At 47.3% G+C, this 19,440-nt stretch overlaps 1 protein-coding gene across 3 annotated transcripts; it reads right to left on the reverse strand.

The window, feature by feature from the left end:
* Positions 1–1,221: 1,221 nt before the first annotated feature.
* Positions 1,222–19,164, reverse strand: ATG14 (autophagy related 14). Of its 3 annotated transcripts, none has more exons than XM_027459641.3 (10): positions 18,881–19,164; positions 13,755–13,817; positions 13,586–13,628; positions 13,088–13,169; positions 8,492–8,729; positions 7,856–8,085; positions 7,394–7,511; positions 6,255–6,345; positions 6,063–6,148; positions 1,222–4,195 (listed from the first exon to the last, which is right to left on the reverse strand). In XM_027459641.3, exons 1-10 carry the CDS (start codon positions 19,123–19,125, stop codon positions 3,889–3,891), a joined length of 1,503 nt encoding a protein of 500 aa, XP_027315442.1. In that variant the 5' UTR covers positions 19,126–19,164; the 3' UTR covers positions 1,222–3,888. The 3 variants fall into 3 exon arrangements, with proteins under 3 accessions (XP_027315442.1, XP_071894212.1, XP_071894213.1); XM_072038111.1 differs by lacking the exon at positions 18,881–19,164 and adding an exon at positions 16,683–17,354; XM_072038112.1 differs by lacking the exon at positions 18,881–19,164 and adding an exon at positions 14,288–14,544.
* Positions 19,165–19,440: the final 276 nt, after the last annotated feature.

Genomic DNA, 19,440 nt, shown 5'->3' on the forward strand with positions numbered 1-19,440 from the left:
TGGGACGAGCAGAAAAAAAAAAACACAAAAAACAACAAAAAAAAACTCGTGGAAGGAGCCGGATTGCCCAAACCAGCAGGCTCAAAGCCCTTCAGCTTCGTTTCGATGAAGGAAGAAGGGGAAGAGGCAGCTTTCCTGCCCCCCACCCAAGACTCTGGAAAACTTGAGCCAACCCGCACGGTGCTGAGGAACGTCCCTGGCGGGCTGCAATAGAAGCAGCCGAGGAAAATATTTTGTAACTAGATAAGGGGCGAGTGAGGTCATTTTTTTTTTTGGCCCAGGGTGTGAGATTCTGGTCGCCTTCGCTGACCACGGCTGCCAGAAGGGAAACCAGAGAATAAAACGGTGGCACGGGGAACTTTTAGTCCCTCAAAGTTCAAGGCAGAGGGCACTTCATCCACTGATGTGGGATGAGCACTTCCAAAAAAAAAAAAAAATCACCCAAAAAGGTGATACTAAAAAATGTTCAGCGTTGGCTTTGGAGGACTCACTCAGTAGATTTTGACTTCCCTGCCCGCAGTGCTTGGAGCTGGGGCTCGTTTCCAGCTCTGCCTGTGAAGAAACGTCCCTAACGCACCTCTGTCGTTCCCAAGTGGTCGTCAAGCTCCTGGGGGCTCCGAGCACCAGCAAAGTGCCCCCAGCTGAGGTTTGTGGCTGGTTTCTCGCTCCATCCTGCCTCCTTCTGCAGCGTTTCCCCTTTCCTTGCTGTGTTTCTGCTCCCTGGAGCTGGGCTCTTCGGCACCCCGCAGCTCCCCATCGCCGCTCAGTTGAGTGATTTGTGGGCTCCCAGGGATCCGTCCTCCCCGTAGGGTCACTGGCCCCAAAACGTGTGCACCAATAACCTAATGACTGAAATAACAAGTAACTAAAATAACAAACAACCAAAATAACAAGTAAATGAAATATCAAATTGACCCCCATCTGCATTTGGCAATGTACAAAAAATTGGCACCCAGCCCTGGAGGTGGCGATGTCTCAGTTCACATGTACAGAGGCGTGTGCTCTGCAGGACTTCTCTGCCTGCCCACTAGAGATGCAGTTATTTTACATAAGATTATTATTATTTTTTAATTCATATCAAATATTTTCATGCTTTACAATCGCCCTGTAACAGGTCTGGTGCCCGGGAGGCGGTGAAGGCTGGAAGTTGTTGTGTATTTCCCCAGCATGTCTAAGAACAAACCACGCAGGAGTAACAATTACAAACAGACAACTTTAAAAAAAAAAAAATTCCTGTTAAAGATTTATTGCAATAATACAATAAAATTTAGAAAAAAAAAATCGTGTTTAGTTACATCGAGTTTGGAAGTCGCAGAGAGAGGCCCCGAGTTCTGCCAGCCCCGCACCTCCCGTCCCAAACCCACTGAAGGTGCCCGATTTCGGCTGAGGGCTGGGATCCCAAAACTGTCTCTTCCTTGGCAGCTCGCGTGGGCCACGCCGGGTCGCTGCTCACGGCCTGGGATGAGATCCCTGCACTCGTGCTACGCAAATTGTTTTGTAAACTCTCAGCTGGCCGTCTCCAACTATCTCTAATTACAGATATTGCCTCCCTCCCTCCCTCCCTCGCCCCCCCCAAACAAGCTGGAAAACTAATCCTGTCGATTGCACTCAAGGTTTGGACACACACAATTAATTCTTCCTTAGCTACACATGTGCAAAACACTTTAAAAAAAAAAAACAAAAAACAAACAACAAAGCCCACAATCTGTTCTGTTAAAAAACCTCTCTCGCAAGGAGCTCTCTCGATGCATTCGAACGCCCTCACAGTGCCGTCGTGCACCTCCAGAGCATGACATGGTTGTAAATAAATTATTTGGAGAACATGATGGGTAGGAAGGATATGGCTTCAAAGGTTCTGGGGGTGGTGTTTGTGTTTTCCCCTAAATAAGTCAAGGACAGCACACAAAGCTGAATCGCGGCCTGGCCTTTAGGGTTCTACGCAGTGCGAAGGTAGCGATGAAAGAGCGACTGAAATGTGTCTTAAAAAAGGGAAAAGAAAAAAAAAAGGGGGGAAGATATCGATATGGTGGGGTCCAGTGCAAAATAAATGAGGATCCAAAACGGGCTGTGCAATGCTGAGAGCCCCCCCCGCAGTACTGCTACGTGCTGGCTGCTCAGAGCTGCGACGGGTTCCTAAAGTGCTGGCAGCTGAGCAGTGACCGAAGCCTCCTCCCCCTGTCCCTGTCCCTGCTCAGACCACGGTAGCCAACAGCATTTTGGCTGATTTCTCAGCCAAAGAACCTACCGAACCTACCTTGGGCTCAGAACAACCAACTGGCAGCACCGAGGGGGCCCCCGCCTTGCCACACGCACGCTGTGGGTGCGGAGTTGAGGGTCTTTGGTTTAAAAAACCCAAGAAACAGCCACCGCCAGCAAAAAAAATACCAACAAGGGATCCCTGCTGCCAAAGAGAAAGGGCTGGGAGGCACAGGACTCAGCTGGTGCCCCTGGTGCAGAGCTCACCGGGGCGTTAGCACTAGTGCTGCTCTTCCACCCATTCGGTGGAGCCAGGTGGCAGCGCTGGCTGGCCTGGGGAGGACCCACAGCATCCTAAAACCGTCCCAAAATGTCCCAAAAAAACTCCACATGCTCGACAGAGAACGGGAGGGCCGGGTAAGGCAGCCTGCAGCTGGGGTTTCCACCAGGCAGGAGGACGCTGCCTCGGGTGTGCCAGCACGCCAGGCTGAAATCTTCCATCTCGGAGGGGTGGGAGGATGCTTCTACACAAGTCTGCCCCGCGGAGAAGTCAAAACGTCCCAGCTCTGTAAAATGTAAACCGTAAATGGGAAGCCTCGCTGAGCAGAGCCACCTTGAAGCCGTACGTACCGCGGGGCAGAGGGAGCGAGGAGCTCTGGTCAGCATCACGCCTCCCGTGGCTTTGCAAGCAGGCCAGCCGCGCCCGGAGCGCTTCTGCAGCGAAATGAAATCAACTTCTTGGCATTCAGGAACCAAGGGAAGAGCAAACCCCACCAGAAACGTCAAACGCGACAGGGTTCACAACGCACGTAGTGTGGAGAACGCGGGACTTCGTCAAAGTAGCCTGAAATGAGGTTTTTCTACGATTCAAAAGTGGCAACGTGGTGTAGCTGATGGGTATTATTGCAATCCTGTCTCGGCGTCAATGTGGGTCTAGCTAAGAGAATGTCCAGTGTTTCTTTGGTGTATGATACTAGGAGTAAAGAGCCTGTGTGCTTCGGGCAGCACGACACGAAACTTTCCGACTACCTACCGGTGGAACCAGCATGAAACCAGCCAGTTTGCCAGGGCGAAACTGGGCCAAGACCCACAACCAAACCTAAAGTAAAAGAGCAATTTGTTGTGTGACTTCCTGCCCATGCTGATTCTTCGTATTAAAAATATGGCAACGGAGATTAGAAAACATGTTAAAAATGCATAATTTCCATGTCCTGAAGGAAAAAAATTTAGAAATATGCATTTCTGCGCTATGCAAGACAGATTTAAAACACGCAAACATAAACCCTGTAAGGAGTTAAGAAAATGTGAGCTGCATCTGCACCACTGTCCAGCCTGAACACCGAGCAGCCTTCCCTCTGTGCTCGTTTAGATCCACACGCTCCAAAATCTGTTTCTTCTCTAGGAAGCAGAGCTGGAGCCTGCTGGGTCCTTCTTCTTCGCCACTCAACAATGCAGACAGAACCGAGCCACCGAGTGCCCTGACAGAACCCGTCGGGAGGATGGAGCGGAGCCAATTTACAAAAAGGGGGACACCACGGTCATCGGGTAAAGAAAAAGGTTCTTGGGGTTTACAAAACGTGAAGTCCGACCTTTTCTTTGTTCCAGGCACTACTTAACTGAATACGTAAGGTTTACTACAGCATTGTTGGGGAGGGATTTCCTTCCTCACATCCTGTGATCCCAGGATCCTCGCTAGCGGTGTCCAGTGTACGCCTTGAACCACGAGGTCACCGAGGCAGCAGCGGAGGAGATCATGCCCCCAGCGCTGCTGCTGGCGATGGGCTGAGACGCCTGCGTGCTCTGGCTCTGCAGCATCTCCACCTGCTGCGAGGGGATATCGCAGAACCTGGGGCTCGGCAGGTTCTCCCAGTCTGTCCCCAGGTCCGTCTCTTCGTCGCTGACGTGCTCGTCCCCGCTCTCATCGGTCTCGCCGGCGGCGCTGGGGTCCACGAACTCCATGGAGTCTTCGAGATCAGCGCTGATTTCGAAAGGCCCAGACCTGTGAACAGGGACAGAATGATATCAGCCCTGTGGGTACCATGCAGGAGAATTAAAACACCTCTGTCTTTATCAGCTGGCTAAGAGAAACTCGGTGGCTACGGAGATAACTACGCTATGACCACGATAAAAGGCCAGCAGCTCGACGAGGGACTTACAGCTGGGTTCCAGTCCACGGAGCAGGGACAACGGGAGAGCTCCTTCACCTTGGCAGAATGGTGAAGCACACACGCAGAAGAAAAGCTGTGGGTAATAACTCACAGCTCCACTGGTGGGAATCTCGGCTTGATGCGGAACAGCTTTTATTTTTCACGCCAGCTCTGCCAGCCAGGAGCAGGGTGTAGGTTGCAGCCCGCACAGCTCGCTAACACGCTGCCCCCAGCAGCACTTCGGCCCCAGCAAGATCTCAAGATCTTTTTTTTTTTTTTTCAGGGGTCTCCAGATCTCCAGATCTCCTGCCCAAACTCATCTCCTCGTCACTGACTCCGAGTTCCCTGCTGCCACTGCCTGGTTGGAGAGGCAACTGCATCCTGCCCAGGCGCTCAGCATTGCGCCAGGGAACAGGGAGACCAAATCCAAAATATCTTTACTGAGCATCTCCAGACAGTTTCAGAAGTCTGTGGGCAGCCAGAGGGGTTCATGGAGGCAGTGAAAAGCTGATTCCTCAGAGCCAGCAGGTCCCTGTCAAACAAATTTCAGCCCAGAGCACAAAGCTCGTACAGATTCTCAGTGTAACAGGAGCAGGAATTTGATGTGGGTAACGGGGTTTCTCCACTGTGGTTCTCCAACCTTATCTAGAAGCCTGAGGCAGCAATTTAGCATGGAAAATGTTAATCCAAACAATTAAAGCTTGATAAAATTATATGTATGCGAAAATAGTAGTTTATAAAGGAGGCTATCAGGCAATTCTAGGTCCAGAAGTCTGAAGGAAAATAAAACCCTAAGGAGCCATCAGGTTTAGGTTTCTGTCCACTGTGGCACTTCTCTCCTTTACAGCAGCTGCTTTCCAGGACTCTTCACTCTCTGGGTGTTTCCTGCCCTCTCCTTGTTTCCAGACAAGCAGCAGCAAGCACATCATTTTTTCCAACCTGAGCTAAGTTGGCTCCCCACAGCTTTGGGCTGACTAAGTAGGGATGGACTTGAACACAAGGTAAGTTTGTAGAGGCATGAATTCAGCTCCTCTTAGTGAGGTTTTTAAATAAAACCAGTCCTGTACACCAGAACAAAGTGGAAAAGTAGATGTCGGAACACTTGTGTGTTTGAGGGGGAATAAAGCAGTGGAATAAACAAATATTTGCAGAGTGTCTCGGGCACAAGTGACTGGATTACCCCAAGAGGAAATCAATGTTGACTTTCTTACACTTAAGTTGTAAAAAGAAAGGGAGAATATTGAGCCCGGCATGTGCAGCCTACAGAAACTGATGTTCATCACATGCTAAGTTAACAGGAAAGTTGTCTTTAATCTTAATGTACACAGAAATTAGTATAATTTGAGTGTGAACTTTGGCCTAGGGTGCTCATTGACTGAAAATATTTTGGGAAAGCCTGGGACGTGTGCTGCTGTCCTCTGGAGGGAAGGAGTTCCTGCAGTTCAGAAACAAGCCCACACAATCATAACGCCACCAGCTGAGCCTGCTACATGCACAACCACAGCATACAGATGTCTCTGAAATATAATTTCCTTCTCAGACTCCCCTTTTTCTGCCTTTTCCTGCCTCCTCCTTATAACCAGCCTGACGTGCTGAGGACTCAACCATAGATAGAGCAGAATAAAAGCAGAAAAAATGTATTTCCCCCATGAATAACAACACAAACGCAACTCCACAAGGGATTCAGTTACAGGTGTGTTCACAAACTGCTTTTCTTACCTGCCCAAGTTCTCAGTGTCTGGGCTCACCAGGTACATAAGGTTCCTGAGCGTATGCAGTGGGTGCAACAGATCTAAATTTACGTGCTACCATGGAGAAAAAAAAAGCCATGATCAGTTACTGGAGGAAACCTGCAGGCACAGTTGTTATTTTACAAGCTGTTTGAAGAATCCATACGTTCATTCCCCCTACCTGAGAGAAGCAAAGGTGAAGGATGTTGGCATTCAGCTTCTTCACTGCTCGCGTGAACCTGTGTTTGCTGAGATTCTCGCCGCAGAACTCGCTGTTGGAAGACCACAAACACATGTGTGCACAAAGCAAAAGGCTGTGACAATACACGTACTGGGGCATCAGCATTCTGTACCCTGGCTTCCTAACAAACCCTGGAGTAAATATCCTCACAGTAAGCACTTGTTGAAGCTGTACAACCAGCTACAGAGTACTCAGGAGATTGCTTTTTCACCTTGTGAGACCTTTAGAATTTTATCAACAAGCACAGCTTGCCCGAGTCTCACTGGTTCCAAGAGGACAGGTGGTGTGAACCATACACAAACTCAAAGATCCACTGTGACCAAGCCATTTTGGTTCTCCTTTAAAATCCTGCCTCATTTCCTGTTCCCAACCTTTTCTTCCTGCGATGACCGAGCAACCAAATAATAGCATAAAAAACTGCAGAGGCCCTACACGTTTGTGCCCTCCCTTTGGCCTTTGCTATTTTAAACACTTAAAAGAATCTCAGCAGCATAGCTGAGACCCCTGGAAGCTGAACCAAACCCACAGCTTTCCCAGAATTACTTCTGCACATCACAACTGGGGTTTATACAAGCGCATGCTCCCAAACGTCTGGCAGCCAGCTACATTCCCCATCAGTGTTTTTAGCCCAGAGAAAATTACCCTGCTGTCATGCCGTATTATAAGGCCTCATTCTACATCTCTTAATGCAGTGGAGCTATTCAGGATGACTCAGAGCTGCTGAGTTTGTAAAGCACAGTAGGGTCTCATAAAATGAAAAGTGCTATTCATGCACTGTCGTATTTCACTCCAGTGTGAGGACGCTGAATAAATTGCTTAGCAAGTTGTCATTCTGAACTATGATGGCTGGGCTGTGCTCTCAGGACATAGAAAGAGAGGATGGGAGGGAGGATTAACTGTGGTCTAGATTCTAGACCTCCCTGTGAAATTAAATTGCATCAAAAAAAAAAAGGGGAGAGCCATCAACTATTATCATAAAAGCTGTTCCAAATAATGACTTTGTTCAGAAAACCAAACTGAGCTAAGATCATTCAGAAGTGGTCACTGATCCACCTTCTCAGAGCCTTGCGTTTACTTGCCTGTTGCAGAGCTTCTTGGGAAGATTTACATCAAGTATGAGAGACAAAGTGTTCACAAGCTGGGTTGCATAGCACAATGCAGCGCTGATGGTGTAAGCAGGGTTGTTATGCTCCATATCTGAAAGAAATAAAAACATCGTGAAAGTCGCATTATAAATGAAGCCTCAGTGGGTGTGTTAATGTGTTCCTGAAGTCTACTCTGGAAAATGTCATTTGTCAGTACCGAGAACTGCTTGAATCCAGCAATCATTTACAGTGAAATCTGTCAGAAGCCGGTAGAAAATAGTAATTCTTGGAATTCCTGTTAAATCGACAGCATGTGAACCATGTCAAAACTGTGAATAATTAACTTTATCTCTCTTTTACCATGCACTGGGTCCCAACGAGCATTTCCTGCAGAAGAGGCTTTCAGTGGACTGATCTCTGTAGTGGTGTTCCTTTAATTCTGACCTGGCTCCTTACCTGGTCCTTGTGTAGTCTTCTTCTCTTCCACCCAGTTGTAATAAGCTGAGTAGTCTCCGTTATTCGGAAGGGTTATCCAAGGCCCTGTGATACTGATGCTGGTGTCCCCGTTGTGGTCATCACACACCCATCTCCCGGAGAGATAAGTGGTTCTCCTGGCTTCTGCAAGCTTGCTCACAGTGCTAGAGGTCATGGCATTGTCGCTCTCAGAAGACACATCTGCAGGATCTCTGGAGCAGCCAGAGAAGAACAGAGAGTTTTTAAAAGAAGTTCAAAAATATAATCACCAATGTACTTGGCAGGCACTTAATCAGATTTCACAGAGCAAAATGCTTGTAGAAACACTCCTGCTAAACTCCTTGTTCCCCAAACTACTTTGTTCTGGGATTTTTAATGATGTTTTTTAAGGTTAACAGTGGACACATATCTCAGATCTCCCAGTGGGGAGATGCTAGCATCCCCACATTCCTCTGCTCTGGACTTCTACCTCTAGGTCAGATGCTTTGCCTTTGGAAACCACCTCCTTCTCCCCACAGATGCCAAGGGAGCCAGAGTGTCTAGCTTAGACTTACATGACTCACCTCTGAGTGTCTAAAGCTTGGAAAAACGAGTCCAAAAGGATAAGCCTTCCCCTACCTCATGCTTGTCTTTACTTCTTCGATGGGAAATATGACTGATGTTAGCTCCAGGATATGCGTCCGCCGAAGGTTTGCCAGATGCTCGTGCTGGGTTTTCAAGTCGTAGGTTTTTTTCTCCACCAAGTCTCCCAGCCTGCGGTTGTGCCTCTGGATCTTCTCCTTCTTCTCCTGATGCCGCTGAGCCCTGCGATAATGCTTCTGGTTCTCCTCTTTGATTCGCAGAAGCCCCTCTGCATCTGTGAAGGCAGCAGCAGATGTTAGCCTCAGAAAACGAGCTGTGAGGTACTTGTAGCGAGCCTGAGAAAGGCTTGATTAATATTTATAGAAAACAAGATCTACAGCAGCTTAAAACAGAAAACCTTGCCTCACCACTGACGCTTTCCAGCTGCTAAGTGGTACAACTTCTTAATCTTTTCTGAACATCGCAAAAGGGACTGAAATCGGAATTAATCTTTCCCTATCTTTCACCCAGCTATTTTTGGATCTGGAGCAGAAAAGCCAAGATTTCACAGTTTAATTAAACTTCTGGGGTAATCACCATGACAGAAATAGCTTGACTGTACACGCTCGCACGACGCTGGCCAAAAAGGCACGCATTGCTTGCAGCCAAAATCTAGTGCAGATAGCATCTCCATTCACAATTTCTGGCACCACTGCTTCTATTAGCTTGTGTTATTCGGGCTTTTGCTAACGTACGTCCTCTTGAAGCACTTGGATCCCAGTGGCACTGGTTTCACGAGGGAAAACTCCCTTTCCAGTCACAAAATGGCCAATGTGGTTACGCTTCTGAAAAGCTGCAGCTGCCTGAATTTCCCCCGTGCATCAGGCACGCTAAGAGTCGGAAGAAAAAATTCTTCAAGAGCATCTGCTGATTCTCCTATAAAATAATTCACTGCAGGAACACTCCTGGAAACATATGGTGCTGCAGAGGGCGAGTTAACTGCCTCGGTCTTTCAAAAGCACGGGAAAATGTCTCCGAATGCACATTTAAAAATTGTAATGTACCCTAGTTTGAATAAGAGCCCCCATATACTCGTCGTTCCGTTTCAGTTTTTATGGCTGAGGAGAAGCAGCATTAGTCATGCTCTCCTAGAGCACAGCAGCCTCCTCGCTTTCCTGTAATCAAGAAATGGGCTAACTGCCCCTTGCACAGAAGGCAGGCAGTAAGCCTGACAGCATTTGTCTGATGGATTTGGATTGCGAGGCGCAGATGAGACCAGAGCTACAATAGCAATGTTCCGTGGCATCTGCTACTCCACGAAGCCACGTTACAGACCATTAAAACATCAGCTTTCCCAGAGGGGAAGCACAAAAATTGAAGTTACATAAAAAAAAAATGGGATCCATGACTGGTTCCCATCCCCTGGTACGTGCCCAGCCACACACGGTCAGCACAGGACATCCCTGCTCCTCCTGGTTGTCACCTGTGCAGTTGGAACTGCAAGCTCAGGACTGCTGAAATAGCTATTATATATTGAAATTATATATTAAAATAGCCATTCTATTATTATAACAGCTTATTATCATTAATAAGTCATTAGAAATAACTTAGTAGAAGTTATTTCTACTCATTTATCTGATCAGTGTTTGGTAGGAAGGATGATCTCATCCGTGGGAGATGGAAAGACCCAAATCAAAGCTGGTGAGGCTGGCTTCCCCGGGCAGGTAGGAACTAATAATCCTCAGGTCCATAAAATAAGGTCCTGTAGGAGGAACTGCAGGATAATTTTTCTCTCAACAGTACCAAGAATTTCGACGTGCCAGCCTGCACTTCAGTTTCTTTTAAGCACTCCTGTAGTATCAACAGCAAATCAATTAATGCCTGCATTCGTATTCCCAAACCCTCCCTTTGCCCAGAGAATACGAAACAAAGGAGGAATAAAACATTAATTTGTTCCATTTTCATTCATCTTCTACTTGCAAGGCTACTTTCTGCGCCGAGCGAGCTCCCTTATCTGCAGGGCCAACAGCAATTATCTGAGAACACTGCAAGCACGTTTCCTCTCCAGCAGCCCTGCTGCAGAAACAACTGTCCTTTTTTTCAGCGCAGCAATTCTGCTTTATGACCCAGTTTACGAGGCAATTAAAATTTGTCCCCAGAAGTATTTCAGGACACCGTCAAGCCCCACACATTCCCATTGCCTGCCCAGCAGCGAGCCACGCCGGGCATTCACAAGATCACCTCCTCGAATTGCTCTCTGCAGGCAGAAGGCAAAACACACACGTTTTAAAACCTTATTTTAAGAAACACCAATTCTTGAAGTACCCAGGAGAGCCAGCTGAAAGAGCAGGAGCCCAACAATCCAGAAATGTTTCCTATTTCAGTAAACCCACCTACGCCACATCCAAGAGAAGAGAAAGAAGCCATTTGCGTTTTGTAACGTGGTCTCCTCCCTAAGAGTGAGCCAGGCTGAGCTCCTGATGTACTGGCTATGTAGTAAAGCTGCAGATTAGAACTATTTAAGAATTAATTCATTTAACAGAATAATAGAAAAGTGGAGGAGCTCCATGCCCCAGCTGGTTCTAACGTTTTGCCACCTTCAGAGCTGCACTTTGAGAAAAGGTGGTTAAATTCCTCATGCAAAGTCACGTTGACTTCCTCTTCTCCTTTCTCTACAGGCTAAAGAGAACAATTAGTTATTATTCCCTTCATAATAATCTTCTATCTACTGAAAAAATGCTCTTCTTCTTCTTATTTTTTTTTTTAAACTAATCCCAACTGCAATTTTCTTGGCCACTCCTTGCGTTTTATTCCTAATGTTCCCTTCTGGACTTTCTCCAGTTGATTTGTATCTTACTTAAATTGCTCAAAATGGGCTCCAGACTCCCACTGAGGCAACGCCACTGCTGAGCACAGCAGGATAATCGCTTCCTTCTTAAATACAACGCCCGTGTTAGCATAACCCTGACTGAGGTCTGAACCTTTCTGGAGCAGCACTAGCTTGTTATTTGGTATTTAATTTGCAATTCCCCAGGTCCCATCCTGTCAAATCTTGCCAGCATTCCCCACCAGAGGTTTATGTGGTTCTCTTTCCTAAACAACGTGCCCTGAACTTTGTTCGTTTCAGACGATGCACTCAATTTACCTGCATGGTTTTGAATTTGATCCTGTTCTGAGCTCGTATCGTCACCCACCTTCGGTTCCTCCACTCCACTTTCTGTTCTACCATGCGAGCTATTATGGAAAATAGCAAACAGAACTGGGCTCCACCTGCCTCACCTCCTCTGTTGGACAAGTATCGCTGCTCTCTGAATGTAGCCCTGCTAGCATTCTGTGGCATCCTTGCAGTGATTACACCCAGAACTGATTTATTTGCCTGCTCGTGAGACATCCTGGGGTAGATAGAGCCCAAAGGCAAGGTATCTTGCACCTTCTGCCTCTCCCTCCACTAGACCCACAGAGAAGGGTTGATCTGACATGACCTACTCTTAACAAAAAGTGCTGACTGTTTTTAATTATCTTCGAGGTACCTCAGGTACCTACAAGGTGCTCAGAAGCTGTGTCATCGGTGTAAGACTCCTGCAAACAGCTGCTGCTTCCACTCTGTTCCCTGGGACATCCTCTCTCCCTCATGTGTTCTCAGGTGCTCCGCTGCTGGCTCCTTAAGCTCCCTGGGGTGAATCTGATAAGGCCCTACAGACACAATCAAAATAATATTTAACTGGCTGCTTTCTTTCCTTGGCCCGAAGTCCTCTCTCAATCTCAAATTTAATCTGGCTAAACACCTGATCGCATTTTCTTTGTCAGAAGATGAAGCAAAGAAGGCACTGAATATTTTAGACTTCTCTGCAGTTACTCACCCTCTTTCCTCTTAACTAGCCTGCTTGCCTTCTCCTTCATCTTTTTTTTTATTATACATTTCATACTGTGCTAGCCATCCTCCCTACTAAATGAAAATCATTTTGCACCTCAGCGTTTTTGATGTTATCACTGCAAGCCTGTGCTACTCCTTTATAACTATTCTCAGTTACACGTCTGTGCTTCCACCTTTTGTATGGCTCCTCTTGAATCTCAAGTCATTAAAATGCTTCAAATTCAGTCAACACAATCCTGCACATGCTTCCTATCTCTCCTTTACACGTAGGTTGTGAGGAGTGCTGCTTGTTCTTTTCTGAAAAATGACTCTACACATCTCCTGCGTGTAAAATATTTAATGAGTTTCAAAACCGAAGCTGCTGAACGTTAGCAACTCAGCAGCCTATGCCATATTTTGGTGATTTTTAGGATTTCTAGACAGGTGTGGGTTAAAATTCAGCACTTAGATGAAATCTGTAACAGCTGCAGAGCTGTTTGCTCCTTTTTATCAAGGGGAAGCGATCAGAGACGCTACACTGAATCAAGCCATCTCCAGGGACAAAGCCAAATTCATAGGCTGCTAAGCATTTACTTTTGAAGCTGTTGCAAAATTATCTCCATCCGGCTGAATAATGTCTACTGTTTTCTAATTAAAACGCAAGCGTAAAAGGGGTAAAGTCCACTCAGTGATTTGCCTTGGAAATTCACTTTTTTCAAAAACTAACACATCTACTGCGATTGACTTTTCCCTCTTTAAGGCACAGTTTGACACGTTACAAAGGCACAGGCATTACTCACGTCTTGTCATTTCATCATTTTCTTTGCAAATGGTCTGTTTCAGCTGCTCAATCCTCATCTTGCAAGACATTATTTTCCACCTCTGCAAAAGAACATTCGGCAAGCGTCGGGCACAAACCATTTCCAACACACTGACTAATGATTAACAACAAAGCCAGCAGCTTTCGTGCAAAAGGAGCAGGATGTTCTGAACTGAATCAGACCAATAAATAAATATTTCTTATACCGTTTTGCGCACAGAAGAATGCCACAAAGAGACAGAATATTTCCTATAAAGTCAATTGGTACAATAAGTTATTGAACAAATATCTAGTAAGAAATTAAAAATATTGAGGGTTTGGAGTGCTCAGCTTGCAGAGCCCGTTTTGCCTTTGCTTACAACAGGCTTTTTAGGAAATCAATGCCATGCCCTCAAGGTAAAATATAAAAATATAACTTTAAACAATACGATCTAGCGATTCAGAGTTCAAAAATGATGGGATGCTTTGAATAACTCACCAGCTGATCAGTTATCTCTTTGCCTTCCATGGCCTTCAAAACACTAGAGGAAAAACATGAATGAAAGTTATTTGACTTATCTCGACTACATCTGTCTCCAGCAACAGCATGTCAGAGAGATTTTTTTTTAAGAATAAGAATTTTTATTCATTTAATGACTACGACTTACTGTTTTTGGAATTCTCTCTGTTTGGTTTTAAGATGCATCAGCCTTTCTTTCTTGTCTGAGAACCTGGAAAAGATTAAACACTTTTATTGCTATTTTGCATGAAGGTATTGTAAGTTGTCTGAAACAATAAAAAGGCTGAAGCTTGTGGGAATCTCCAAACCTCAGCTATCTGTCTTAATCTTTGTGAGCAATGGCTCAATATATGAAATTCTTGCCGAATTCTAGAGCACCTGTCTCCCAGGAACAGCAACAGACCCTCTAAGCTGAGGAAACACCCACACGTTGTATTATCAAACTTGTAAGCATTACCCTTAATTACCTTCTATTTCTCTAAGATTTATAGCTTAGAAACATCAATATTTTGTGTACAACGAAACACATCCACTGCTTGAAAAGCTTTTAATCACTGGAGAAATTAACAGTAACACAGTGAGCCTGAGATGGCATTAGGTGGTATTAGTGGAACTACCCACTCTGGTACCAAGAAGTGCAGGTTTTTACACGCTGAGCTTTGCATTTTTCTCACTTCTCACCTGGAAGGGTCTCAGATTTTACTCAGCGATGGTTCCAGACAGGACAGTACTCTCTCAAGGCTTTTCCTTCTTTTATTATTATTAGCTGCCATAAGCTGCATTTTCTTCTACTTGTTTCTACCAGGTGTCACAAGTGCCCGACCCAAATGCCTGCTTGAGGTCTGCCCCAGTGGATGTGAGGTGTGGGAACTGCCAAAAAAAGTGATCAGAAGGGAATTTTTTCGGCTTCATCATCCTGCATTTCCATCCTCTGAGTACAAATAGCCACGTTCTGCTCACCTGCATGTTCCTCGCCACACTGAGAAATACTTTTAAAGCAAACAGTGTCCAAACAATGCATATTGAGAGATTACAGTGAAGCACGAAGTGACAAAGATAAAGCAAGAGAGACAGCCAAGGGATGTAGACAACCTAAAAACAGAAAGTGTGTGCTGTGTTCTGCCAGTGCACGGCCTCCCAATTTTCCTTTGCCCTTGCCATGCCACAGCACCATCCTGATCCACACCTCAAACGTGTGCCTTGGGGTTAAATCCATGCAAGGAGAAATAATTCAGTATATTTTGCTCCAGAACTCGTAGAACTGGCTTCGGTTTTACCAAGTGTGTAATCGCTCTTCCAGATGACAGCAGCACGAAAACAACAAAACTTCTGCCTGCTGTCTTCGCAGACGACCAAAACTCTCTCTTTTCCTTCCAAAGCAGCTCAATCCCCAGCGCAGGTGCTGCTCTAAAAGCCAGAGGCCACGCGTGCGCCTGAGGAATGCGGTGCAACCGGAGCCTGGCTGCTCGGTGTCTGTCTGTCCGTCTGTCCTGCGTGTCCTCACCCACCAGTCATCGTGGAAATTGCACAAGCGTGCTGTTTACGACGCCGTACCACGCACCTCCTGCACCTCTGACCTCGGGCACGTCCCGAAATAACTCAGCCAGGCTGGGCAGCCACACGGGGAGCGCCGCGGAAATTCGGGGATTCTTCATTTCCAAGCTGGGTTAATTAACGGGCACGGAGGCTGATTTCCCAAATCGTGTCCGGCACACTAGTGGGAAGTCGATCTGTCAAGAGCCTGGGACTAAATTAAGTTCTCTCTGGTGAGGGAAGGCAGGAATGTTTGGGAGAGCCTGCAAGAATTACAGCTCGCCACGCGCTTCAGCAGCTGTGTCAGCCAGCTCCTACCGTCTTCTTCAGCAGCTCTCCCCAAAGCAGATGTTTCCATCTCCTTATCCAGCCCCTTTTTTAATTGCATTGCATCACCTGACTCATTTTATTCTGTATATCCACAGCCCTTCAACCTGGTGAAGAAACAAAGCTCTGAATGGACTCTGAGAGAAACTCCCGTGAAATGTAAACCGAGAGAAGGGGAGGACTCTGCATCTAAAATTATCTGTCAGATGCTTTTTTCCTCCAGTCTGGATTAACCTGAGATTTCCTATGGTTCCCTGGCTTATTTCCATGTGTACATAATCAGAAAGGAAAAAAGAAGAGAAAAAAGGACTCCTTAATCTCTAGGAATTGATTAACACTGCAGGAGCTGAGGATAGCAAAAGGAACATCCACTGCTGGGCCCGTTCACTACGAGGAAACTCCGGTGTCTCAAAAAGCCACTGAATAGGAACTGAGAATTTCTCTCCGTGACAGGCTGGGGTAAACTCCTGGGAGGAAGAAGTGTCCTGAAATGAACAACAAGATGCTTTGAACACACAACACGTTACTAATGAAAGGAAGAATGTCGGTGATCATTCTACTGCAGGATTTCCGGACGACTCATCTTTAATTGTAGCTGTGTTTCACTAATTAATCCTGACAGCTCCTCAGTTGGCCCCCTTACAGGTACAGGCTGTGATTTTTGTTAGATGTGAACAATATTCCTGTAGCTTTTATGGCAACTAGCACATAAAATAGTCCTGTGAAAATCTCAAATAATTCTTGATGTTAAAATGTTAAAATATTTATTGTTTTCTGAGGAAATAAAAACAAGAAAAGAGTAGACCACCACTGGATACAATGGGTAACCTCCTTTGACTTCTCACAAGTGAGAGGTACCGACGTTTTCCTCCAGCCTGTAACACTTCCAAAAGACAACTGGGAGCCCTGTGCATCCCAGGGCTGGATTTCTCACACGGCTCCCTCAGCAAAGCCCTTGTCGTGACCCTGCCGGGCTCCTCCAGGCCCGACCATGGCGCCGATCTAAAATTAACCCAGGTGCTACTAGAAGGCATAAAGTAACCAAGTAAATACCGCCGACAGTAAACACAGCCTGAGCTCCAGCCAGCTCCCTGCACCTGTCCCTGCACGACCACGCAATGATTTTAAAGGTTGCTCCCTCCCTCGCCGCGCTCACGTCGCAAGAAATTCACGGAAACCCCTCGCTGCTGGCAGAGAGGAAACAATAAAAACTGACCTGAGATGCCGGGCTGTTTCTCTCTCACTTTTCCCATTAGTCACTCGAAGGATTAATTACACAACGCAGATAAAACACTTCAAGCACACTTTCAGGCTATCGGTAATTCTGTTATCTTTGAAAGAAGCAGAAACCTGAGTTTTACGAAGCTTTGTCCCTACACTGAACTTTTCCTGCTGCCATCGATCACGCTGACGCTGTTCTTGTTTTGTTAATCCGTGACTCCAGGAACACGGAGCTGCCGTAGGAGAGTTTTAAGCAGCAGGAGATGCAAAGCTCAGGGAAAAGCAGCGTCCAGGGGGGCTGCCTGAGCGGAGGCTGGAGAAGAGAAGAGAGGATTACACAGACAGCGAGTCCAAGGTCCTGAACAAGGGGAAAAAAGGGAGGAGAAAAACAAAAGGGACTTTTCCTACAGTCAAGAAATACGGCTTAATCATCACAATGTTTTCTATCCAAAGGTGAACGGGACAGTTAACGCATCTCGGGAGGATGCGGTGACAGCAGTCTCTGATATGAGGAAGGGAAGAGATTTTTTTAAAGCAGCTGTTGCCTCTGGTGCTTTGGCTAGGACTGCTTCTTCATGGTTGCGTTTTTCCAATGTGTAGAGAAACTTCTTGAGCCTTGGTTATACAAGATGAGAGTGGCTCCACTATAAGGATGCTGCAGTTGGATTTCTGTAACGAAGCCTGATGGTTAGCCAAAATCTTCAGGCTGCAGAAAGGGCAGGAGAAAATACTTGGCTTACGTTCCAAATTCCCAAACCAATTTTTTTTTTTCATGGAAACGGCCGATAACCCTGAGCAGTCTCACACAAAGACGAGTTTTTCATCTATTTTAGACGGGCTAAAATCCAGTTTGTGGTTCCACACCACAGCCTCCGAGGCAAAAGAAGAAAACCCATCAAAGTGGCAGACTCAGGCCTCATTTTTGCTGATTTTTGACTCAGGCTGATTCATGCTGGCTGCCACCTCGTGCCCACTCCCATCAACTTTAACGAAACTTGGCAGGGGTGAAGGGTCCACTCACCCAGACAGAGATCTGGGTGCGAGCTGGCTTTCTATATCTGGGTTATGCTTGAGGAGGTCAATTTGCTTAAATGTAAGACAAGCACATCATTGTCCAGTCATGCATCCTGTTGTGCAAACACCCACAGAAAGAGTTTATGGCAGGAAAACACCGTCCTGCCATAAAAAGCTGCCTGGAGCTGTGGCAGAGAACCAAGGTAGGAAGAAAGACACCGCTGTTTCCCTGCCTATTCTTATGTTTGGCAAAGGGTGTTTGGGGCGAGGACCCTTCCACACAACACACCGCTCGCTGCCTTCCTGAAATAGTTGGAGAAATCACTCCCAGCAGCTGTTAACGAAGCTACAAATCGAGGACCACAAACACAGCCAAAAATTAGGGCTATTCTTGAGACAGCGCTAGGCAGGCTTTTTAAGAATCCGGGGTGGACGTGCTGGAAATGACGGCTTGTTTCACAGTCAAAAATGAGCTACAGAGGGGAAACGAGCATCCGAACCACGTAACAGGGCTACCTGCTTCTTGATCGACTTCTGCAGCCCTCCTGCAGCCAGCTCCTTGCACAAAGGGGCAGGAAGGGGCGTGATCAACTCAAGTGCAATATTTCTGGATTCTGTAAAGGGCCCGCGATCAGGACTAGTTATATGAACAGGAATGAAAAGAAGAAGTGCTGTTTGCTTGCATGATTTCGGTAAACAATTTTGGAAAATTACTGTTTTATCTACTGTTTTGGTATACTTCTAAGAACAGAGACGTATTTCAAGTGTCTGACAGTTTTTGCCCTTAGTTGTCTGGAGTTATCTCCGGTTTGCTGGTTGCACCCGTATGGCCGTGTCACCACCCAAACCCTTCACAATTACAATTATTTGACACATTTTACCCCTCACCAGCCGAGTACCACTCACAAAGCCAGCACAGCCCCCTGGGCTGCCCCCAGCCCCCTTCCCTCACTTTATCTCACCACCTCCGGGCTCAGGGGGCCGAGGACCCCCCAAACAAACCCCAGCAGCTCCCCAGGACCCCATTACCGGGGGGGGGCGACCCCAGGGACCCCCCAGCGAACCCAAGGGGCCTCCCCCACCCCATGGGGGCGTGTGAGGAGCATCCCCACGGCCTCCCCCGCGGGACCCAGCGGCGGGGCAGGCCCGAAGTCCCCTCCCCGCCTCCCCCCTCGGTACCTTTCCGAGTCGCGGCCGTCGAAGAAGACGAAATCGCCGCCCCGGACGCACTTAGCGCAGGTGAGGCGGCGGCGGGTGGTGTTGCAGAGCGGGCAGCGCTCCACCGCCACGTACAAGCCTTCGGCGTCCTCCTCGGGACCCCTCAACGCCGCCGGCCCTGCCCCGGGGCCGGGTCCCGGTGCCGGTCCCGCCCCGGTTCCCCCCTGCCCGCCGGGCTGCGGCCGGCAGCCGCTGGGAGCCGCCATCTTGGGCGCCCCGGTCACGTGGGGCCGTGTTGTGGCGCCGGGCATTGTGGGAACAGGGCGCTGAGGGGACGGCCCCTCAGGGGGGGGTTGTGAGGGGAGGGGGGTCCCCTCACCGGTGTGAAGCGATAAATAAATAAAATTATATATGTAAAGGCTGTTTTGTGGGTGTTTTTCTTGGCCCAGGTTATACAGGCAGTCCTGGTGCGGAGGGTTAGGGAAGAAAGTGGGGCAAGTGGAGGGAAAAAGGGGGAGTAAAGGGTGTAGGGCAGCATCCAGCACACATCCCTCATGGCACCTAAATTCTGTTCCCCTGGG

The sequence above is a fragment of the Anas platyrhynchos genome, chromosome 5 (assembly GCF_047663525.1).
Source record: "Anas platyrhynchos isolate ZD024472 breed Pekin duck chromosome 5, IASCAAS_PekinDuck_T2T, whole genome shotgun sequence".
NCBI lineage: Eukaryota > Metazoa > Chordata > Aves > Anseriformes > Anatidae > Anas > Anas platyrhynchos.